Source organism: Scomber japonicus, chromosome 14, assembly GCF_027409825.1.
Source record: "Scomber japonicus isolate fScoJap1 chromosome 14, fScoJap1.pri, whole genome shotgun sequence".
NCBI lineage: Eukaryota > Metazoa > Chordata > Actinopteri > Scombriformes > Scombridae > Scomber > Scomber japonicus.
Genome location: NC_070591.1, coordinates 12,283,682 through 12,309,656, shown reverse-complemented (window position 1 = coordinate 12,309,656; position 25,975 = coordinate 12,283,682). Strand labels below are relative to the sequence as shown.

Here is a 25,975-nt window from a genome sequence, read left to right as displayed (position 1 = left end):
AACTCTAAGCAAGAAAGCAAACACATTTATCCCAAAATGTCAAACTACTCCTTTAAATATGTTTTATTTATTTATTTTCATCAGCTAACAATCTTCTTGTAGTCTACATATACCACAAAAGACATTTAACTACATTTTTTATTAGATGCATCTACCACATATTCCAAAGCCAAGAGTACAAAGATAACATATTTCTTCAAATGCATGAACAGTGATGTCTTGTATTTTGCAGCTCTTACATAATCTGTAATGTAATTCACTTAATCAGGTTATGCAAACTGTCCACTTAGTTTATCTTGTATTGGAGTGAGCTTCTTTTTACAGTTCAATCCACCAGGGATGGCTTGCCAGGGAAGTTTACATTCTGCCCCTCTATCTCTCCCCAGAGAACTGGCCTGATTCTTTTTTTTTTTTTTCATTGCTGCCTGCCGAAATTGGTTTCTAGTCGTATACTAGGAGGCCGAGCGTTGGAGAGCTGTAACTGCTGATACAGTTTGTTGGCTTGTGCCTGGAGAAACAAAGAGCTGTAGAAAGACAATAATAAAACATGAAAAAAAAATTCCACAAAGGATGGCTCTTGCTCACAAAATAGCTCAATAGGTTTTCTGTCTTGTCTTTCTTCAATTCATGGCTTCAGCGAGGAAGCCAGTGAGCAGATTGTGAGTTGAGATGATGCAGAGGATTATACAAGGTCAGCGTTCCTGACTCCTGCCCTCACCTACAGTATCGTTGGGAGGTGGTTCATCCTTCAGCCCTGTGAGGATCAGGGCCTTAAGAGAAAACATCCACACAGGAAAGAGTTACACACACATGCCAAAAATATATATAGTCGGCTAAAAAGCATTTAACTCTCCTCTTGACTTTTTACGCTATTTTTGTAATGCAGCACCTTTTGAAAAGGGAATAAATGAAACAATTAGATTATGAAAAGACTGGGTTCACTTTCATTTGTTCTGTTTATTTATTACAAATATTTGTTTTAAATATTAGACGCTTCCTGCACCGCTGCATATTAAAGCTGTTGTAATTCTGCAGTTTGACCCCCCCAAAATTTATACAGTGAATCATGCTAAACTGAAGGTTGCATGATGGACTCAGTATCAGAAAACATGTATTATTCACTTAGTCATGGTAATGAGGGTCAGCTATTATTATTCAAGGATAGAAATGTTCATCATGCAGCTCTTTGCTGTATAAAAATAAATGTGTGCTTTGACTAATGTTTTCCGTCCAGTATATCCATCAGTGTCCTCTGTAGTCATTTGACATGATTGATTTGAATCAAAATACACTTTGCTGTGAGTTGTATGTACAGAAATAATGACATTATAGATTGTCTCCCCCTATAATCCATAATAACTGACCTTCACTACTACATATTTTCAGTTAAGTACATTATTGAACATGAATTGGGCAGGATCTTTTGTCCAAAGGGACTTCGTTTTTTTTTTAATCATACATGTACGTCATGAGTAATTTGGAGTGCAGTTTCTTGCTCAAGGACATTTTGATGTGTGGACAGACAGCAGGAGCCATGTCAGGGAGCAAACCACCAATCTTACCATAAATGCCCGACTTACTATCAGAGCTGCAAAATATAGCATTATAAACAATTTTCCAATTCCATAAGACATACTACTTGTAAATAATATGCACTATATATTTGTGGTGTGCTATTTTTGCAGCTTATACCACCAGGAAATGATACAATACCTGCACTCACAGACAGACTGCCAGCTAAACTTCACAAAGAGCAAGCAAAATGTTTTTCAAAAGATTTAATAGTTGTTTTGTTTTGTTTTTGTATTCGGAGGTGATACTAAAGTTGTTTCAACAACATCTGCAATTAGATTACATTTTTTCCATCTGTGAGCAGCGATGTTGTGGGAGAATAGTAAAAATCAAATGTTTTTTTTTTCGTGCGCATAGTGACTTTATACTCAAAACTTGCTTAGAGTTAATGAATTAATAACATTTTTATTATTGTGTCTTGCACATAGCTATGCCCACAAGACACCACAAATTTAAGTCAGGATCAGAGTGCAGTGTGCACACTTCCAAACCCAAACAACAGAGTAAGTCCAAAAAACAGAACAGGAAACTTTCACAAGCATTAGAGTTAGTGTGTAGTATTGAATCAGGGCACACCAATACGTGACTTCATGTGATCACAGCTAGATGAAGACACAGTAGGCCAGTGAGGCATATGAGTGATATCACTGCATTTCAAGATTCTTTACAGCCTCTCCCGCTCAGGGATGAAACCACTGTATTTCCCTCTGATGCAACATCTGATCTGTATGCCAGGCTTGGTACATATACCCGAGTTGATATCCCGACAATATTTCAGTTGGAACATTTCAATTTGATGTAGAGGGTAGATTCTGTCCCCTTTTTCAGAGACTGTTTGGAACGTCACTGAATGTTTATGCGGGTAGGAACTGGTGATAAGGAAACAGACAGATGCTGTCCTCTCATGGATGATTTGTCTCGGTGACAATACAGAACAATATTATGGACTTTGAGTCACTATCACACGCTAAAATGTTTAATGTTTTGACTTCAACGTGGTAAGGAGTGAACGGTTTTCTTAGAAAAGATAAAGAGAACGTGTCATGGTGTTACAAGAGTAATAGTATGTTGTGACTCTGACAGAGAAAGAATGCTTTTTATGGGAGACACACTGCACTGTACTCCTCCATTCAGAATATGTAGCAGATTGTATCATTTGCACTTGTTTGCTTTCCGCCCCTTGAACATATTTGCTTCCCCTTCTGCTTTTTCTGCAGAACTAATTCTAGAAACTGTCCAAAAATCCCTTCTGAAGTAATTTAATGGAGTGTTTGTATTGATTATGTTTCACCCCCCCTTCCCACTTTCTCTCCTCCTGCTCTGGTATGTTTTTCTTTTCTTTTTTTTTTTTTGGTGGTGGTGGTGGTGGTGGTGGTGGGAGGGGGGTTATGGCAGTATCTTCTTCATTATGCTCAGACCTGTAGGAGAGAGAATCACAAGCTGTTTTTCCTCACTGATGTGCTCATATCATTAATTCCCTTCTGACTGTGGCCTGGCCGGAAGCCAGAGAATTCTAAATCTGTAAGCAGTAAATTGTGTGCCGGGGTGGAAAAATCTATTAGATGTTTGAGCATGCCTCGAATTTGAATGGGAGAAAGAGAGAGAAAGATAGACATAGAGAGAGAAAGATAGACAGAGAGAGAGGGACAGAGGGAGGGAAAGAAAGAAGGAGAGACAAATAGAGAGGGACCACCCAACACCCGAACCATATCCTGTTATGGCTCGCATTGTAATCAAATTCAGCTTCTTCTGATAGCTATATTCATTAATAATTTGTGTTGTTTTATTTCTGGAATGTCACATAATGTGTTTTTCTGCTCGGGAGGAGGGGGGGGGGGGGGCTGAAGGCTGGTGGATGGTTAAACAATGAGAATGGCCTCAGAGGAAATGAAGAGCTCCGTCTCTCCATTAGCGAGGTCTGAAACAACAGTTGTGTCTCTCTTCTCTCCATTAGTCAGGTCTGGAACAACAGAGACGCTATTGATGTGACCTCTGCCAGGCATCTTAAATAGACAGAAAGAGAGTGAGGTTCTTTCATAATACACTCGTCTGCCTCTAACACAGATTTCCTGATAGATTTATTTCATATTAAATGTTTTTTTTAATTATTCCCCTTTAATGAAAAGCATTGAGGTCACATTTATCAAAGGGTTTTATCTGAGATTGTGTGTTGATTTAGAAACATTTGCTTTCCTTTCTTAAACAAATTGCCTGCCTGTTCCAGTTACACTCTGAGTCATACGTAAGTGTTACCTAACCAGCCGTCTTTCTGGGAAGATTTCTATATTCTTCTTTGTCAAAATGACACTCATTTCAAGTATTACAGCAACATTAATATTTCAGGGCAGAATTTCTTTTTGTGCGTCTCCCCCTTATATGTTTCTTTCTGCTCGACAGCTTCATGTTCTGTGTTTAGATAGATAGATATGGATGATTCGGTGCTGCTCGGTAGGCATTCAAGGCATCACAGATTGTACAATTAATAACTCTGCATATTTTATGAGCATGCCAGTCCATCTGCTTTATGAATGCATGTAAGACTGTCCTTTTCTGGAGGCCCTGTTGTGCGTATTAAAAGGACTTACATGTCAAAGACAAACACACAAAGTATTGTGAGAGGTATACGAACAGTGGTGAAATATACTTTCAAATCTGATATACTTGCATTTGAGTATTTCCGCTTTATGCTTCTTTATACTTCTGCTCTACTAGAATTGATAGGGCAATATTATACTCTTTACTCCACTATATTTACTTGACATTTTTAGTCTCTATAAAGGTTTTACCTACAAAACACACAATGAGTTAATAAAATATGATTAAGCAAACCCAAGTGTGTATCAAATTGTTTAAATTAACACCACCTCAACCAGCAACAACTGTAAAATGCTGCTTAGACATGAATGTAATTAAATATAATAGTGTAACACACAGGAGCCATTATGAGTAGTGAGTAGGCTCATGAGTACTTTTACTATATAATTCTTGACACTTTCAGTGCAGGAGTTTTACTTGCAATGGATCACTTTTACATTGCAGTATTTCTACTTTGACTTAACTATTTATGATAAACACACGTGAACACGATTCAGATGAAAGCCTTATCTCAGACAAGTGAGTCTACAGATGTGGAGATACATTTCATTCGGTGCAAAAGTTGACTGGTCACACGGGAATCTTCTGTTGTAATTATCTTTACAGTTCATTCTGATGTACAAACCAAAGCATGCATTGCATCAGTTTATTGTCAGTTTCAAATTTAATGTGAGTGTAAAAGATCCAGTTTTATCGTACAATAACACCAGAGACTAAAATCTTGGCTCACTGTTTTCAAGCTCTGTGGTTACATGATTTAATAAGACTGAACTGAGCACAGTGATAATAATAACTTGACTTCTACAGTATGAGAGGGTGTGCGAACAAATCAACTCTCACATTAAATACTCATTTAATTCTACCTTAGCATTGCAGTGTTGGAAAAACACTTTCAGTCAGACCTGTGCCAAGGTAAAAATAGCTCCCTGCCGCTGATTGCAGATCAGCTTCTCAACATCCACTTAATATCTGTCATAATCTGTAAGGCAGAACTGATGCAAGAAGGTCACTGAGCCAGACTGCAGGATATACTGTAGTACACAGTATGGAAGATAGACTTCTAGCCTTGTAGGAATAACATAGTGTTCATTTCACAGCACAGAGGTAATGCATTTTTCCTGCATTGAAAGGTATTGCAATGGGGACTGTGATAGATTCCAGACCTTTGGTGGAAGCAGTGTGTATGTATGTGTGTGCCTGTGTTTGTGTCTGCGTATGTGCGCTCAGTGCATGTTCACACATACTTGCTTGGATACATAACTGCTTTTAATGCTTTTATGAAGCCAAAGAAATACAAATGACGTAATTTGTATTTGTAAAATATTCTGGTGCAGATGGTGTAATATATTTTGGTTTCTTTGATATATTGACTGCCAGAGGAGTTGGAAGGAGCTCCTTGGCTGCAAACAATAGATCATTGATGCCTCTCTGTCCTCTTTCTCAATCTGTCAGTCCATTTCCTTGTTATGTACTGGCCTGAGGACCACTTGGCAAAATGAGAGGCATTCAGCCAGTCTTGTTTTTTTCTTGATTTTCCCCTCAGCTATAAGTCAGGGTAAGCTGCTGTTTCATTTGATATGCTAGAGGATAATATCTTAAATATAGCAATATAAAGTTAAAATATAGCCTAGTCATAGAATCGCTCTGTGTATTGTAGGAGCAACTTGAATTTATCTTCAAAGAGATAATTATTGAAAATGTGAGAGCTGAGCCACACAGCTGAGTAGTTGGAGACTGTGTGCAGATAAAGCCTAATAAACTGTATTCTAATAGCATGTGAAAAGAACTAGCCTGATATTTCAGTCCTCTGCTTTCATGAGGAGAAAATCAGTTCCAATAGCATCTTTGATCATTTATAGCCACTGTCTTATGACACACACATGTTGCCAGTCATCACTAAAACTTGCAGTAGATGCCTTTGCCAAAGAAATTCTATGATTCATGTTGTTTTCATTTCATGCCACTTCTTACTGTATTATTGTACTGTACACACAATACATAACAGCTCTTGGATGGTTTTTACAAGATCAAATTTACAGAATAACCAAAATATATTAAAAAAAATCCCCCACTGTCATGTGCAACTCATATTTTACTTGGTTGTGAAAAACACAGTGACATTACAAAGGAATAAAAATATTTCTTTGGCATCAGTGACCAGTGAACATAAACGTGTTATCTCAGAGAGTAGATATTCTCCACTGAAGTTGTTATCTTTTGTGTGCAATTAGAGACAAGCAGCTACAAACGCTGTATGTGCTGCATTACAGCGATTATGGCTGTGTTGGTAAAGCAGAGGTTTGCCACATCAGAGGTCGTGAGCTGTAATCTGGAATGAATGAGTCTTAAAAGCCAAGCTGGTCGCAGTTTATCAGAAATTACCTGCTTGTTTAGCCAGATACTGTGTATGTCACATGAATAACACAGCAGTCTTGTGAAAGCAGTTTGTGCAGGATTGAGCTGGAGAACTTCAAAAGGAGATCATTAGGGGCTTGCGGAGAGAAAACAATTGTTAGTAGTTGTTTTATTCCTTTTTTGTGGCGCTGTTAGAATGTGTAATCACAACTAATTGCACAGAAAAGTATGCACGGGAAAATCCCACAGTTTGCATTTCCGGGATTTGCTTTTGTATCTTCAATACGCTTTATATCCATGACAGCACATAAACAAGAAATCTGAACAGATGGCACTGGTTTTTAATGACATATTGCTATCTATAAAGTCTCCCTCTAAGCCACAGACTAAAACGTCTCCCCTTGGGAAGCGCACCGCTCTAGTTGTTATCATCCGCTGCTAATGTTACTCTTTTCTTTGCCACATTGTCAAGTCCTCCAGCTACATAAATGCAATGTAAATTGAGTATTGTGCTGGATGTAATTATTGAAAAGGGTTCCAGTTGGCTTAACTCTACAGGCTGTTTATTTAAAACCTTCCTCCTCCGTACAGATCTGATGATAGAGAGTGAGAGAGAGAGAGAGAGAGAGAGAGAAAGAGAGGTTCTTATATAATGACAGGAATTCACAATGGAGCCATGCTGAATGACAATCCACTCCCCCCAACCCTCCCACTCCCCACCCTCCAAACATCTCCAACAAACACCCCCCCCCCCCCCCTCTCTTTTCTCATTACAGTTTTACCATTGGGAAACATGCCTGTCCCAAATAGCCTCTAGTATTATCCCCCCCCCCCCCCCCTCCTGCTCTTTCTTTTTTCTTCATTCTTTTACCGAAAACATATTAAATCATGTTTCCTTTTACACAGTATACGCCCTGAGAAATAAAGTCTGAGTTGATAATGAGGGGCACTTCTTTGAGGAAATACACACAGCAACTTTGATCTAGAATGGCATGTAATTCCTTGCCTGACCCAATTCCCAATCTCCTGATAAGATGGGTTTTTTTTCTCTCCCTCTGTTGCTCTAACCTTACTGCCGAACTCACTCAAATGGGAACTTGCTGTCCCATTAAAGATACATTTAAAGCCAAACATGTCATCTATTTCATTCTGCAGGAGGATATGTTAAGGTTGAAAACGTTGTCTACTACAGGCTGAGCCGAGGAAGCTCGATGTGTATCCCTCTCTTTCTCTGTCTCTCTGTCAGTGACAACCTCTGAGATCTCTGATCACAGCTGCTCAATTGAGTTTGTGTCGGACAGAGCTGCGTGACAAATGAGAGTGGCCGTCATAGCAGATAGAGTATCATCACCTGGGTGTAAAAGCTTTTAGGCTCGTTTAAGGAGAGGGAAAGATACATGGAGAGGGGGTCTCTCTTACTCTCTATTCACTTGTTTTCGTAGTCAAAAGGCAGCTGAATTTCTGCTACCAAAGATAGTTGATTAAATTTGCTCCCTGTGGTATTTGCACATTTTGTGTTCTTGCAGAGCAGCTTGTTTTTACTCTCTGAATTGACTGCGCTATAAGTGGATTGACCCCCAAAAACCCAGCAGTAGTCTTTCATTAGGAAGGATGCAACCGGGGACCAGACAGCGAGCAGTGTTTAGAGCCAATCCATCACTACACAAAAGGGGATCAACATGGCACAAACTTCTCATCTTTTGTAACAACATGGCCTCTAACCTCATAGTAATCCCGGTTTCAACTTTCCTTCCTCGTGACTCTGATAATTTTGAGGAGCCATAGCCACGTCTAATTTCATCTCGGGCATGAAAGGGGCCCTTAGGAGCTTTCTGATAGCTCATTTGTTATGAGGCCCCCGTTGTTTTTTGATAGTCAAAAGAACCAATTTGGGTTTTTGACAAGGAGCCCCTCTGAATAATTCCTTCATGTATTACAGGACCTATTAAATGCAAACTTTTCAATCTGGCAATCAATAAGGCAGGCAGCTTTCCCTGGCCCCGTGCCAGACACATTAGGGCTGCGAGCGATGGTTGCTAGGGAGCTGAGCCTGCTCAGGGGAAAGAATGTTTAATGTAATAGAATCACATAAATCAACTGGAGGAAAGTGCTTGTTGTTTCTTCTCTTCTCTTCTCTTCTCTTCTCTTCTCTTCTCTTCTCTTCTCTTCTCTTCTCTTCTCTTCTCTTCTCTTCTCTTCTCTTCTCTTCTCTTCTCTTCTCTTCTCTTCTCTTCTCTCTTTAACTGAAAACATTTAATATGGGTGTGTGTTTTTCAAAATGTGGTATGGCCATTTTTTTCTCCCTCTGTCAACCGCAAGAACATCTGGGATGGAATTAAGCTGAGGGAAGTTGAAATTTCTCTGTGTTTATGTGTGTGTGTGTGTGTGTGTATGTGTATGTGTGTGTGTGTGTGTGTGTGTGTGTGTGTGTGTGTGTGTGTATGTGTGTGTGTGTGTGAGAGAGAGAGAGTACAGTTCTTACGAGTGTGCAAGTGTGTAATGTGTGCACACGCTTGTTTTTGTAGGCATAGCTGTGTGTCCTCAATCCTTATGCTGCACACTTGAATAAATTGAGGTGAAAATTATATAAATGTTTCTTTTTTTTCTTTGTCACAGGCCACTGCCCCACCCTGCTGAAATGAATGAGCCACTTTAGTGCTTTACTATAATTAAGAACAGGAGCCAGCATGCATGGAGGGCTCTCTCTTTCTTCCTATGTGTTATTCTCTCACACACACACACACACACACTATGTGTTGCTCTCCCTCTCTCTGCCCTCTGTACAGATTCAATAGAACATTTCCTCTGGGTATTAGTGCCCTTTTGTGAGAATATGATTCTCATAGAAGAATTAGCACGTAGTTATGGCCTATGAATGTAAAAGTTTGATATCTCTTAAAGGCATACTCCACTCCATTGTATCTGATATTCTTTTCAGCTTTAAATACAAAAGTTTGTCCTTCGTTGAGCATGGAAGATGTGATCAGCTTGACTTCATAGTGAGTCTAATTGATTCACCTTCATAGAAACTGTCTCTCACTCACGATGTTGTGAAGAGGATAAGACTAAATATATTGCTTCTGTGTCAGTTTTCAAAGTCTATGTGATGTCAGAACTACAGTAGCCCGACAAACATGCCTCCGGTTTGTTTGTTGGTCTGAAATGCTGTTTTAGTTTACTTGCTTCTGGGTTTGCCACTTAAACAATTACAGTACATCTCAATAAACAAAACACCAAACTCAGTGCAGCCATGCTTGAGAGTGTGTGTGTTCAAATTTGGTGAGTATACAAAAGGAAAGCAAAGTAGTGTATTATAATGCAGATAAATTATATATCGCTGGAATTTTCTGTAAGGCTCATGAAATACAATAATGACAAAATACAAAATACAGTTGTTTAAATGAATAATTTTTAAGTGGTGCTGCAACTAATGATTATTCTCATTATACTTTGATCTGTTTTATTTTCTCCATTAATGAATTTATTGTTTGGTATATAAAATGTCAAGATGCAACCTAAAATGTTTTGTTTTGTCCCAAATAACTGTCCCAAACTCAAAGATATTTAGTTTACTGGCATACAAGACTAAAAAAAACCCTTTTATTTCAAGGAAATTGTAATCAAACAGTTCAATAACTCATTTTGTCAGTTTTGCTTAAATAGATTTTTTTCAACAGCTTGAGGGCAACAGAACAATTTGTAAACATAACATTGACATATTTTCACAATAGGAAGTTGATGAATGTGTTAGCGAATGTCTTCCTATAAACACATCCAGCAGACAAATGTAATTCATATGTTCACTCTACTTTTAGTTCTTTTCAGAGCCTGTTTTAGGGAAAAACTATAAAGTACAACTTAGCAAATTTTAGACATATTAGAAACTGTCTCTCTGTGGACACAGCCAAGATATTTATGCACGCTATGATTCTTTCCCATATGTCTTATTGTATTACATGGTGGGAGCAAGCTGGAGAAACAGCCATAAGATCTCTTGAGTCCTTATATAAACTAACTCTAAAAACCACTGACTCTACATTGTATGTAATATGCTATTTTGTGTAGCTTTGTATTTAGTATGTGCCCTGTGTGTTTTTTGCTTTGTAATGTTTGATATTGTCCTGTTATATGTTATAATATTGACCTGAAGGGACCACAGATGAAAATTAGCTATATGGTTACTCTGGTACAGTACATCAAATACACTGTACATGGTTCCAATAAACAAATTACCACTCCTATCCAGTTATTTAGCTGCTAAATGCTCGACTGTGTTCATCAGCGAGTTGCTAACTTGTTTGTGAATCCAAAACAATGAGCTGGAAGAGGCTGAAACGCCCCGATGAGGTGAACTGAAGAGTCTGGTGATTCTCTTTCACATTGCAAATTGACATTAATCCTTTACTAATGTGATGTAAAAATATCAATTAGTGCAGCTTTAACACACAGGAAGCCCCCTTTGATACTCAGAAGATATGCTCTTTTTGGTGGAGTATCCCTTTAAAGGGCTGAACATGTATTGTGTAAATTACGTGTGTTTATGTGTGAGGGCACAGCTTGCAGCTTATGTCATGAGCAGGGGAAAGGCGAGTCAGTGTCTATGACTGATGTGATGCTGATGACGGACGGCCACTGAGTCATTTGCGAGCACAGTATGTTATTCAGTCCAGCTCCTTTAAATACATTTTAAAAATTATTCCAATTTCTCTCCCTTTGAACAAAATAAGATGAGTGCAGGTGACACACTGCAAGATCGTTTTGGTTTGTTTTATTCCAATATAGTGATTTATTGATGCTGCATCCTCCGCGTGATTAATGGGATTCTGTTTACAGCACAGAATAGCTCGCAGTTAACGAAATGTTCTAGCACATTTTGTTTTATTCAAGATAGTGTAGTCATTCACAGATTGGACAAGCTATGAATCATCCAGATTAACAAATCTATTTCATTGTTTTATGTAATTCTCTCCTCATAGGAAACACAAGGTTGAAGCTAGTGAAAATGTGACCCCCCCAACACATCATTTCCATTCGGTGTCATTGACAGATGCTGTTCCCTCTTTATTTGGTCAGGTTTCAATAACATGAAACCAATAGCCAGATCGGGCGCCTGCTGTTGCTTATACGGCCCCTTCTCGGTGTCATGTCCCTTCATTGAGAAGTGAGAGAGTGAGAGAGGAGGCGGATGAATCAGAGATGTGTTATATATTGTGAAAGAAGGCTAAATGGAAACAGGGCAACCTTTGAGATCAATACAGTGCACGGAGCGGAGAGACTGGAGAATGGATTAGGAATACCAAACAAGAACCTTCACACCCCCCCCCCCCCATTTTTTTTCTTCTCACACCTTTCTTCGCCTATGTCAAAAACTTACTGGCTATTTTTAAAGCTTCTGGACTTGTTTTGGCGTTACCACTTGTGTAGAGGAGAGAGAGAAAAAAAAAAACATCAAATATGAAAGTGACATTGGCTCTGGGTTTACATGCCTCACCATTTCTCTCCAACCCCACAAAAGCAGCAGGGGGATCCAGTAAATTCCTTGGCCGAGCAGATAATGTGGAAATGTTGACAACAGCAAATTTGAGCCGAGTGAGTGATTTAAGGACTACAGTGGGTGACAGAGAGCATGAGAGTAATGGTTTTCAGCTTTTTCCTACTTGTCTGTGACAGAGAAATGAGTACACTTACCTGGAAGATCTTGTCAGCGCTTGTGGGCAGTTTGAATATTTTTAAGCTTGGTTGAATGTGAATGACACAGTTTACATGAGTCAGATTTGGTTTTTAATTAGCATTAGCTTTTACCTGTCAGCAGCCCTCACATTACGAATAGTTTTATTCCCAACCTGCAAAGTTGCTACAGAAATTCTCCAATGAAAGCAGGTATGCAGCAGCAGTAAATCGCCCTTTTTATTTTTTCTGCTTTTGTAATTCAATCAAATCAATCTAACATTGCAATAGCAATTCACCCAGTGGAGCAGCTGTTTGAACTACTACTAATGAGTTTCATGTCATATGCAGCATTTCTGAGATTTTGATCTCAGATTTTTGATCTCTCTGGCTAGTAATTTATCATGCTTGTTATCGCAGACAAACAGAAATGTTTCCCTTGGTGAAATTGAACTAAATATTCTTTAATTTGTTTCCTGGTATAATATAGTGTCAGAGCTTGTTCTCTTCTTATTAATTTCCACTCCTGTTTCTCTCATATACACTAAGTATTTTTCCTCAAAGGAAGAGCTGGCTCACTGGAAATTTCCCCCGGCCAATATCAGATCCATGTTGTTAAATATAATTTTGTCGTATTTATGAATCAAATACTCATGCTCTTGCACATATATTACAGCATGTTGCTTTTACTATGTTGGAGTAGATTTAGATCTGTATTTATACTGTGCAGAGTGTCTCATGACAGCTACTGTAGCTAATGACTTTACCAGTCTGCTTGTGGACTGCAGTAGTGTCGCTTACAGCGTAATGTGATACTGTAGTGCTGTATTTCCCATTTAATGTGTTTTTAAAGGAATAGTTTGACATGTTGGGAAATGCACTTTGTTTTCGAACTGAGAGTTACATTATGCAAGATGATTACCACTCTCAAGTAAGAAGTACAAGGGTGGAGGCAGGAAGAGATTAGCTTAGCTTAGCATAAAGACTGGATGTAAGGGGAAACAGGTAGCGTAGCTCTCTTCAAAAATTTAAAAATCCTGAGTTATGTAGTTAAACAATTTCTTAACAGAGAGCATTGTGTCCATCCTTTCAGCATCTTTTTGGTTGCTTGGTAACCTCACAATGATGATAACTCTGGGAAATCTCGGAAAAAATAGACACGGCACATGCTGTTTGTGTGCAGAACAAACAAACACGCCTTGTTAATTAGTGCGTTATAGAGGTGTTGTTAGGTGTGTTTTCCACTTTGTACAGAGTCAGGCTAGCTGTCAGTCTTTATGCAATGCTAAATTAATCACTTCCAACTCTAGCTCCTGGCACAGGAGTGGTTTTGATCTTCTCACCTAACCCTTGCCAAGAAAGTAATTTCTTTAAAGACATAACTTCAGTGTTGTGGTTTTGGCCTTTTAACTAAACAATCTATATCAGTAACAAATGTTTACTAAGGTTCCCACACCAGCAAATATTTACACTGAATCTCTTTCCAGACAGTTGTTGGTTTTGTTTCACATCAGTAATGCATAAAAAATCAATTTAAAGGAACCTAAACATTTGTTTCTGTTATATTGATATGTGATAATGCAGATTAGCACGTTTGACTGGTTTTAAATCTCTGTGTCGATGTTGTGTTCAAGAGAACTCTGAGCTTGGAGAGGTGCCTGCTATGAAGCCGAGCATTCATGAGCGATGTTGGGTGGAAATCAAATCCAGATAACAGACAGGAAGCAGACACAGATGTCGTGAAAAGGATAATATGAATTTCACCATGTTTTGTATTAAGAAGTTAATATTTGGCAGACTACTTTCAAATTTCCTTGTTTCCATGAATTCACCATCAAAGAAGAAATGTCATTTATTCACTGTGATGGATTACCTTCTGTATTGTTAGTGAGTTTAAAAGTCTTTGCAAGTTGACTTTAATACTGTTGTGAATAGAAACCAATGGCTGCCTGGAGGCTCAGAAATCAGTACAGTCAAAACCAGCAGTAAGTTCAGGAAAGAAATAATGCACCTAGAAAAAAGAAGCTTCTGACCTTTTTTCTGCTGTACGATTGTTTTATTTCACATGTTCAAATCAATAAGTATGTAACAAAAGCTCTGTGCTGTTACTACTCATTTTGTTCTCTGTTTGTGCTTTGCCCTCCATCCCAGTGTGTACATTTTTTTAATAAAAGAGGTGCTGGAGGAATAATATTGCTGCTCTTGAGTGTCAGATGTTTGTGTGATTTTGCCTTAAGAAAATCAACAGATGTGTGCAGTTGTCTTTGAATTCAGCTTCCTTTCATTTTTGTATGTCTTGTCCCTTGGGTCATGATTCATAACAAAGCACAATCCCTCACACAGTCATGTACTGTATTGATTCACCGTACTGATTTGCTCAACAATACCTGAAACACTCAAATGTTTCTATGAAGAAAGAAAGAGACAGAAACACTCATTACAAGATTCACAATCCTCGATTATTTTATGTAATTGTCTTCCTGACATCAGGGGGTGGTTTAACAGAAATATCAATCAATGGTCTTGACCCCATTGCACAAGCAGTTCTGTAATTTCTGGACTCTCGCTCCAGTCATGCAATGTCTGTCTGAAAATGCAAAAATTTGATTCCTGTTTGCATTTCAATTTGCATATTGCAAAACTGGTTCAGTCATGCTTCTTTAATCCCGGGAATATTAGGAAGATCAGATCCATCCTGTCATCTCAAGACACAGAGAAGCTCATTCATGCCTTTGTCACATCCCACTTAGATTATTGTAATGCACTTTTTTACTTGGTTAGCTCAGTCATCCTTGAAGTGTCTACAGCTCAAACAAAGTTCTGCCACCAGACTCTTAAATAAGACTAGACATTATGCTAATATCTGTCCTGCTTGTGTTTATTTCATTTTCCAGCAGTGGTGCATTTTAGAATAGGTTTTAAACCACTAAAAAAAGCCTGATATTGTGGAGCTTCATTGTACATCCCTGTATTTATACCAAGTTTTCATTTGTAAAGCTGACCTTAACTAACAACTACAACAACAACAGTAAAAACATGCACTGACAAAACTGATCAAGGTCTTTTCACAGTGTGTCTGATTAATCTCAAATCAAAAGGAGAACAAGCATTTCTATTTATGTCTCCCAAACTGTAGATAGGCAGTTTCAGTGTGACTTTGTTGCACAAGTTTACTACACAGCATAATGTCAGTACTGATGAATCTGTCAGTTTAGCATTGTACTGTTTCCATTTGTGTTTTGTCCTTTTTGCAACGTTTAAAAAAAAAAAGAAGTTATTTATGGAATGTAAGACAAAACAAGTGCAAAACAAAATAAGGTGATATTCCAGCAATTTAGTGTTGCACTTATAGAAATTTTCCCATAATGCAACTTGATATAGTGTGGTACATTAGGTCTCTCTTGTTTCATAAATTCCCATGACTTTCAAACCCCACACCCCTGACTTTGTAACATGAGTTTCTTATTATACATTTTTAACTGTTCAAGTCTGTGGGAAAAAACCCTGATGACATCACTGTGACATCACCAGGGTTACTATTTTACCCTTGATAAAGCTCCTCCAGAGCTACAGAAGACATTATCCAGTTGTTTTCACAGGCTGACAATAAAATGAAGTTGATGTTTAAAATTAGTGGAGGGCCCCTTTAAGTGTAATACAAAGTGTCAAATATATCGCAGTGAAAATAGCACTCACCCACCAATGCACTATATCAGTGTATATTCTACTCTATTGCAGTTTATTGAGTGCTGCACTGACTGACTGGTTATAACGTCAGCTGCTCCGTACAGCAGTTATGACCCTGACACTATTGTAGTTTATGAGGTCAGGAGCTTTACAACGTGTTCTTAAAAGAATCTGCCGCACCGCAGCTCTTTGCTCTTTGATCAACGCTCAATATCACCAACAGTTGAGGACACAGAACGAGATCCAGGGAAAGGCAGAAAAAGAGAGAGACTGAAAGAAATTGCATAATGTTCTCATAGTGTCTTCCAACTCACTAGTGATGCAGCCACAGCCCCCCAACCAATTAGAAGTCATACACAAAGATATGGACGCCCTTTTTTGGAAAGGTCGTGCTTTAAGAACAAAAGGAATTTCTGAACTGTATATACACTCAATGTACATTACACACACACACACACACACACATACACACACACACGCACACTCATACCGACATGCATGCTTTACAATGCCTTTGTACAGTTATTAATGCCCTGCGGCTCTCTCTCCAAATTGAATCTAATCAAGTGAAATGCTGTGAGGGTCCTCGGGAGAAAGAGCTGGTCTGACGGTGACCGCTTACAATAAAACCCCTGACATTTGGAAACAAAGCCTCCGCTACCTCTGAGCTGTAATTGCGTACGACAACTGCCACAATCTTTGATGAATGTGTGTGTCTGCAGTGTGATATGTATGCAAGAATATGTGTGTTAATACGTCTGTGGGTTTTGTGGCACCTATTTTCTTATAGGCGGTGTGGGTGTGCGTGTGGTTGTGTATGTGTGTATGTGTGTATGTTTGTGTGCTGGCTGAATGGTTTTAATAATTTCTTTTGAAGTGGTCGTCATATTGGAGTTCAGTGGAACTAATTACACTGATTGTCGAGCATGCAGCTGCCGTAAATATGTTATGAATCGTGTCCTTCCTGCCCTGTTTCTGCTGTGTATTTCAGTGATCTTAATCAGCCTCCAGCTTGATAAATAGACACCAAGAGGAAGAAATGTGTCTTATGAATCGCCTTGTCTTTTGAAAGACAAGGTGAAACCTCACTAGTTAGCCATCCCTGAAATATTAACTTACCAGTAGGAATTCCCATGAATGTCACGTCCAAGGGCTTTGTAAAAGCAGACAGGACAGTGAATTATTCATATTCATGTTTCAAACTGCACAGCTCTGCTTCATCAACTGTTGAACCATTTAGTTGGCTTTGTAAGCTAGAAAAATATTAGCACTCTGTCAAACAACAATCTGTAAGGGCCAATAAGTCTACAAAAATGTGACATGAATGAAGCTTTCAAGAACAATGCACACACATTTGTCTGCATATTATGATTTGCACAATTTAATTTGGTTGTGCGGTATCGTAGTGTTTCTCAAATATGAATATTTCCTGGATTTCTTACTTTAATATGACATTAAACTAACTGAATACTTTTAGTTCACTGACTGATGGCTGGATAAAAGGACTTTGAAGATGTCACCTTGGACTTAATTTTTTCACAAATTTCTGACATTTCATGGACCATTTCATAGATTTTATGGATTGATTCATTAAGAAAATAACTGACAGATTAATCATGAAGGAAAATAATTATACAGGTATTAAGAGAATTACACGCAATGTATGTCATCGTGCATGATTCTGTCTCAAGTCAAGTCATACTTTATATACTAATGCATTTATTTAGGTCATTTGGTTCCAGTGTTCAGTGAGTAAAATGTAGCTCTGTTTGATGACGACAGCATTAATGTGTTGAAATGCAGCTCCTGTACAGCACCCGAAACGTCTCTCCTACATCTTCAAATTGGCTCATTAAAGTATTTATTTCTGAAGTGCCTCATTTAATCAGTTATATCTAAATTAAAGATGTATTATTGAGCGTGTAATTAGTTATAGATTATTATATTTGTGTTACGTGGGTGGCAGCAGATACGTTCTGTTATAATGAAGCAGGACTGCATAAAAACTGTCATTTTAATTACCATCAGTAATCTGTAGTCATATCATAATATAAAGACGAGTTATTTTAAACAAATAAGTCAACATAAAGTCCTGAACATGCAGCTGGTATTTTAATGACTTTACAGTGAACAAAACATATTTAAATTCTGTTATCTCATTTCTAACATTACATATCTTAAATTTATCTGTAGTGACTCATTATCTTTATCTTTTTTCTAGTTATGTGACTTTATTTGGTATATGGTAATCATTTACCATGTCGTATAGTAATATACTTTCTTTTGTACCTACTCACCCCGAATTTATTGTAATTTTTTTACAACACATCAGCGTAATAGTAACAGTTTGATTTGTTTATCAGCATATCATCCAGGTTTTTTATTGCAGTTTATACAATCTGTACTTCCCGTCCAGAGGTTCTCCAAATAACGGAAGAGATTACTTTGCCAGTTAGCCATCACCGGTGATAATGTATCAGTCAAACGTACACACTGTCAGTGAGATATTTATTGCAGACTCACATCACAAACACACCCAACACGACTGTTAAGTCTGACTGTAACAGAAGGTTTTCTTCCTCATGAGTTGTGTTATAATCCTTTACCAGATTACCAGTGTCAAACTAGAGGTCCTGTACTCAGTTTGTAATAAAGTGTCATTTGTTTTCCTCATTTAAATTATTATTTATTTTATTCGTCCAACAAGTATGAATGGATTCATACATTTAGATGGATAATGAGGTTGGCAGTCATGAAGAAATCTTGTCTAAATTGCTCCAAGTAAAGCCCCACCTCAAACTTGCTTGTTAGAAATTACCCTCGTCAATCAAATCAGCGAGTATCTAGACATTCCTCTTGTCACCAGACATGCGTGTCATGCATTTCAAACATGCAGCTCAACGGCATTAATTATTTGTACTATGAACATGAAAGGGCGTTGTTTAAGTTTGGTGAAATGTGCTATTACAACAGTGAAAGGGTGTGAAACAGCGAGATGATGTGATGTGTTTCTTGAAACACTGATGAGAGAGATAATTTTGATGGGAAAGGTTCATATTTAGTATGTGGACAAAACATAATTGTTCAAAAATCAAGTTCATGTTTGGATATATTCTGCTACATGTTTATATAAGCTCATAGGAAAGACTATAGGAAGCAACATTTACATGAAAATATATTTTTTTAATTATACATTTACCTTCAAATAATTGATCTGGTACCCATCAAAAGTTACAGTTGGACAAACTTAATGTCTAATATCTCCGATAGTACACGCAACCTTGTAATTTAAAGCTAGTAGTAAGGAGGAAAAGGATCATATTCACAGCACATTGGCAGTAGATGTGCCAAAGTATGAAAGTAGCCAAAGAATGATCTATGAGACAGAAAAAAGTAATAAAAACCCGAAGAGAAATACAAGAATGAATGTGTCCTGTAAAACTAAGTGCTGCTATTCTCTACAAATCTTATAGGAGCTCTTAAAAACAAAATGTTCCCTACTTCCCTACTAAAGTTCTGTTTTGGATGTGTAAAGTATATAATCTATGTGGACCTTCTAACTGTGTGTCTGTATTTTTGTGTGTTTTTTCAGGCCAGGAGGAGGATGGAAGGAAGGTTTTGGTTCTCAGTTACCCCCAGTATTGCCGCTACCGCTCGGTTTTGGCGCGGCTCAGAGAGCAGCCGTCCTCTCTGTTCATAGACCACACAGTGCTGGCGCTGGGCGGTATCGCTGCATTGGGAGGGAGCACGAAGATCCTCTATTGCCGGGACACCTTCGAACATCCCGTCCTGCTGCAGAACGAGAGCATCTGTGACGAGTTTGGTGAGTGTGGCAGCTGCAGATTAGATTGTAGCCTTTAGATAAGTTATCATATTAGCTCATCTAAAATGCCAGCAGTGGATATAATGGCAGTTTGTGGCTTTTGGAGTGTTGCATATTGCCCCATCAAACATCAAACTCCTCATGTCCTGAGCTCTGGACGAAAGCACGCACTTAGCATTCATTTGCACTGCACGGTTCATCACAAACTTTCAATTATGTCATTTTGGTTATCCTGACCATTTGTTCAAGTCTGCTTTTAGTGGAAAATGGACAGTATTTGTACTTTCTGGGCCAAGCAATAAGTATTCCTCTGTGTCCCTTGTATGAAATCCAAAAAGCATACTTCAAACCATTTATATTTTTAATTTGTGTAAGACCTGCCTATCATAATGAAAACTATCAAAGGGCAAAAGAAATGGGAGCTATACTGTTTTATATGAGCTCCAAAGCCACCATGCTACCATAGTCACCATGCTGGGAAAACCACGTAACTCCCAAAAAATGACAACCACAATAATTTATGAAGAAAACCAGACCTGATGATGTATTTTACGCATAATCCAGCGGTTAAGTGTCAAAATTTTCTCAACCCATAATGTAACACTTAAAAAAAACCCCAAAATAATAATTTTTTAAACCTAATATAGAAAAGAGGATTAGCATATTTGTGGTTTATATATTGGTTATGTAGTTGTTATTTTGGATTTGTGTGGACATCATTAGTCTCTCTTTTGTTTCTGTTACAACTTTTTCTTCTTGACCTTTTTAACCTTAAAAGAATAAAAATCCATCTAAACAGAACAGACTTGAAATGCTGTTTTAGTTTAATTAAGGATAAAATAGGAATTAAATTCTTAACAAGTAGCCATGATCTCAAGTGTCAAGCTCCATTATCCTCTCAATATGTTTTCCATTTAGTCTTTTGTTTGGCCCTGGAGGGATTTCTCTGTTTACGAACACAAGTGACCGCCATTCAGACACCGTCACCAGTCACACCTTTGAAAAGCATTCTGTGGTTCAAGTGAGGAATTTTGAATTGCCGGAACATGTCTGTTTGCCATTCACCGTGCTTTCCCCGCTGCTCATGAATCCACACATTTTATTAACCCCGAGCTGGGCTAAAACAAAGGAATAATGTGATTCATCTCTCTTTATATTTCCTCTGCTTGGTAACACAGTGGAGCATCAATTTGACATTCACAGTAACGGCTCCTCTGGTCAAAAGTCATTGTTTTTCTTTTCCTGTAAATTTGCCAGTAGGTAATTGCATTTTAAGAGAGCGACAGAGGTGAGACCAGAAGGGAAAACGGTTTTAGGCATAGGAAAATAAGTTATGAATAGTAACGCTAACATCCTGTGGCTGCTGTTGCTCATTCACTTGGCTCAATAATGCCATTCCTCTGTGAGCCACATTTAAGCTAAACGTTTATTTTCAGAGCCTAAGGGAGATCTATTTTTTTTTTTTTTTTACTAAGGCAACCAGATTTTCTAATGTTATTCACATGAAGGTTTACTATGTTCGAAACAGGCTTTTATTTCTGCCTGAATTGCTGCTAGGAGACTTGTTTGTGATTTGTTTCAAAACAGCAGAGCTAAGTAATTTCCATCACTCTGCCAAGTGAATTACAGCCTCAAGGGCGTCTTACTTACAAGCAGAAACACACACATGAATGTTTGCACATATGCACTCAGAAACATACACAGCTGCTGAGTAAAAGTTCTCCTGCCATTTACAGGCTCCATATGAGAAAGCAGTCATAAACACCATATTAAATCCACCTTTATTAGGATAAATACCAGCACTGTGGACACCTAAGACGTTATACTATGCAGCTGTGAAATATTTTAAAAAAAATTAAAAAATGATCTAGGGAACAATTTTAGGACTTTCTTCTTATGCTTTCCTCAATGCTAATTCTGACCTTTTGGATTCAGCCAAATCTGCTGTGGCAGCTCTAACAGCCGTCCGTCTTGTCTAGGCTAATTCATGAAAGTGTGTCAGGCTACCTCAGGGGGTAGAGAAGACGAGAGACCTCAGGCAAAAAAAAAAAAAAAAAGAAAAGAAAAAGAAAATAAAATGCTATTGCAGAATTTCAGAAAGCCTGTTGGTACAGTATTGTGTGAAATATAGCCATCAGATCAAAGCTTGTGGTTAAATCCAGTCTATTCTTGGTAGCCTGGTTATGAATTGAAAACAGCACTACAGTAGGTGTATATTCAGCATAATATGTACAGACTCCTCCTTTTACTTAAGCATGTCAAGTGTGCTGTCAGTCTGATTTATCTGTATGTTTAGAGGTGAGTAGTGACACATCAGTGTGCTCTGGCTGCTCCTGTGTATATAGAACCTTTAATATCTTTAATATTAGACTTTACTCAATGCAATGTAAGCTAGTTCCTTTTACGACTATGACACTTATCACAGACTGTGCTTTATCCAACTCGATCTATATTCCTTTTTTTTTTTTCTTTGGTCCACGTCACCACCAACGTCCCTGCTTTTGAACGAGCTTGTGCAGTGCTGTGGTTGCGTCAGTTACCAGATCTTTAGTCCTGTGATCCATATTCATGTTCAGCATTGCCTGTCACCCCTGCAGCTGCTTTCCTCACGGGGAATGACACAGTTTTTGTTTATAATTATCGAGCATTCTCTGCCAGCGTGGATTGATTATACCCATGCTACTTTGTGTCCCCAATTCAATTCTCGCCAGGAGGAATGTAATATTACCGCCGCACAATCACAGAGAAGGAAAACGCTAGTTGTTCTTCAGTTATTGTGTGCACACTGATGTGCTGAATGAAAAACAAGCTCTATCTTATAAAGCTAGGAATAAAGAAGGTCTTACATACTGCACCGTATTATAATAATATTGGCATTTCTGAGACTCCTCTGCTGTGAGAAATAGCCAGAAATAGTTTGAGTGGGCCAGGCCTTTGCTGTGCTGAATGACAGATGATAAGGTTCAAGGTTTTGCTATTAGCTGTCATGAGGCTGTTGAGTATTAGTCACATTCATTTGGCAGGAATACTGTGCACACTACAAAGCAATAGCATAAACATTTGTAAGCTCGACCTAGAGGTGCTGTATATGATATATTTTAACAAGATATACATCGCAGAGCTTCAGTGCGTCTTGACAGCTTCTCATTTAGGGCATCTGTTAAGGAAAATATTATGACCAGCATTTTTCCCATTTTCTCTGATTCTGAAGTTATGCTCCCAAACTGCTGACCTTCCTTTCCCCCCTTCCCTTCCTCCAGCCCTTGAGAAACCTAACACTCCTTGTGTGCACATTGCTTAAATCAACAGTATTTTTGAAAAGTTAGTGAGGCAATCATGTTTGAGGCAAAGCAGTTGAAGAGAGATGCCCTCCCCATTCTCATTTGTCCTATATTCCCTGCTTTTTTTCTTTGGCACATAAAATATATATTTCATGTTGAACTCAGTGTGTTTTGTTTGAAATATCTATATACGTGCTGGTTTGCTTTTTATTAAAAAGAAACATTTCCAATAGAATCTGTTGGAGTCCTTTTTTATAATCCTCCACGGTGGAAGAAGTATAAAACCTATTTATTGCTTCAATATAATTTGGTGGAAGTAGTTCTTAGATACTTTACTTGCCGTCAAAGGCTTACTTTAGTGGAATTACAGAAGTATTAGCTGTTTCCCGATTGCTAAGACACATTTCTTGAAATTGTGCCCCATTTCCACAAAACTCTAACACATACAAAAACAAACCATTTAATCTTAGATCTAAACCAAACTTTGTCTTCAAATGTCACACAAAAGCCACCTAAAGGCTACAAAATAACCAGTATACATTGGTGAGATCAACTCAAAACCTGATACTGCAATGAATAATTGTGGTTATGGTTTTCCCCCAAAACAACCTCTTTTCTTTACGTGATGAACACAATATGTAACGACACATGGCATGTATACATTTTCAAATCTACAGGACATGTTTATTCCACAATGTCCTAGTAGTAAAATAAACTGAAACTAGGGTGAAAAAATAAATGTACTGTGAAAGTATGCGACTGATAAAGGACATAGATTCCAGTAGAATCACGTTTTACTGATTTTCTGATTGATGTGTGAACAATTTTGACTCTTAGTGTTTCCACTACAGGAATTGGGTGTTAATTGAGTTCCTGCTGTGATGACTTGAATTAATCATATTGAATTCCATTGTTTTCTAAATGAGCATATGAGTGAAAACAGGAGAATAATGTTTATAGTGTTGGGTCTGTCATTTGGTAGATGGTGTGACAGTTTTGGATGTTTTGTCAATAGGCTCAGTTTTAGTGTTTAAACGATTGAGGAAAAACTGCAGAAATACTTATTATTCAAAATGGCACCAGTCAATGTTTTTGTTAGTCTGTATTTAATACAGATATTCAGCGCTTGTGAAACTTTTTAAGCACCCTTTGATTTTTAAAAATGTGTAACTGCTTAAAACATTGAATCAAAGGGGATTTAATGTGGTTTTTGACACTTACATCAAAGAGTCTTTCTGTTGATCAAAGTGAAAACAGAACTGATCTAAATGATTACAAATCTATTTGCACTGCTTAACTGATCAACGTAGTAACACTACTGAGAAACTAAATATCATCTCCACTCTGTACGTGTATATGGATCAGTTAACTTGAGTTAAGTAATGAGTAACTACAGCTGTGAAATAAATGTAGTGCAGTAAAAAGTACAATATTTAAGTATAAAGCTTTAATTCTGGTGTGTGTGTGTGTGTGTGTGTGTGTGTGTGTGTGTGTGTGTGTGTGTGTGTGTGTGTGTGTGTATGTATGTGTGCTAGTTTTGTATAACTGGGTTAGTTGTGCTGCATGTATGTGGTTGCTTCTGCATGCCTAGGTTTGTTGCATCTGTGTTTGGCATCAAAAGAAAAAAGATTTCCTGTTACTGATCTTCTTACTGAAACTGATACTGTAATATGCCAGTGAAGGAGAGGAGAAGAAAACACAAAAGAGCAGGAAACGTTCTGCAATTGTACTAACCTGTACTTAGAGATAAAATCAGTCCTGCTGGCTTGATTAGGTTGGGTCACCATATGAACATATAGTATGATGTCATTGTTTCCACAACTTGAACCACTTTCTTGCTCACTCTTTAAACATGAAATCAGATTAGATGAAATATGCATACACCAATATCGTCCCATGACAGCGCCGTATGTTAATGTAATAGGCAAATTGCTTGCTAAGCTCATGTTTTCCCATCTCCTCTGCAGATTTGTGTTAACCACCGGCCCATGAATTTTTCATCGTCCATATGTCATGGTATACAGAGGCCATAGAGGAGGAATTTAGAGGAGAAAAGAGCACGTGTTGTAGCTTTATAGTTAGATTTCATAATCAGGACATGGACTGCATATGAAAATGAGCTGAACATCTGCTGCAAGACTACTTATATAGTACACTGTCATGTCCTGTTTTTAAAAGAAATGAAAGATACATATTGTTACACCATGAGCATGACTTTGTCCTCTTATACACATCTTAACATCCCATGCTATAAGAGCTTAATACACATGAGTGTTTTATTTATTACCCTAATGTACCTGGTGTGCACAAGCAGAAAGTGCTGCTACTGTATTTTAACTAAAAGCCCTTTCTCCTATTGACATCAGCAGCATCAGCTGGGCCGAATAAGGCACAATTTTCCTGATTATCCTTATTATGTCATCAGCAACACACCGGCTACACAAATATTGGTTTGCATTGCTGCTTATATATTTTTAGCACAACAGAGGCCCACACAGAGATAAACAAGCCTCTGGCTAAGGGCAAGAATCTGTTCAGAAGTCTGGACCTGTTAATTACAGTGCAAAGGTTTCTCAAAGGAGCAGAGCTGATCAAGGATAATTAGCTAACTAGCAGAGGTTGAAAGAGCAGCTAAGTATAGTCTTACTTCAGTTAGAGTCATTCAGGAGATTTCTGCATGTGAATCACACATACTTTCCATAATATTTTACAAAGCATACCAAGAGGTTTTAGATGTTTAGATTTCCTCCTTTTTCAGGCATATTATTTTTTACTTGCTGTATGAACATCTATTTGCAACATTAAACTTTCTTTATAGAGGCGATCCATCACAGTAAAACATTTAGTCATCTTTTTTTATGACACACATCATCATCATCACATGTTATTGCAGCTGTGAGCTGTGGCTGTTTTGAAATGTTGGTGCGTTCACTGAAGCTCTGACGTGCTAGATTTACCTGCCAAACAGGAACCATTTTAAGAGAAAATAAGAACA

At 38.0% G+C, this 25,975-nt stretch overlaps 1 protein-coding gene across 1 annotated transcript in view; it reads left to right on the top strand.

Annotated features, from left to right (window-relative positions):
* Positions 1–25,975, top strand: part of LOC128372722 (AT-rich interactive domain-containing protein 5B-like) — a 75,137-nt gene that overhangs the window by 13,468 nt on the left and 35,694 nt on the right. Inside the window, exon 4 of the mRNA XM_053332860.1 lies at positions 19,469–19,699. Within this exon, the coding sequence (XP_053188835.1) occupies positions 19,469–19,699 (231 nt within the window). The remainder of the gene's footprint in view (positions 1–19,468; positions 19,700–25,975) is intronic.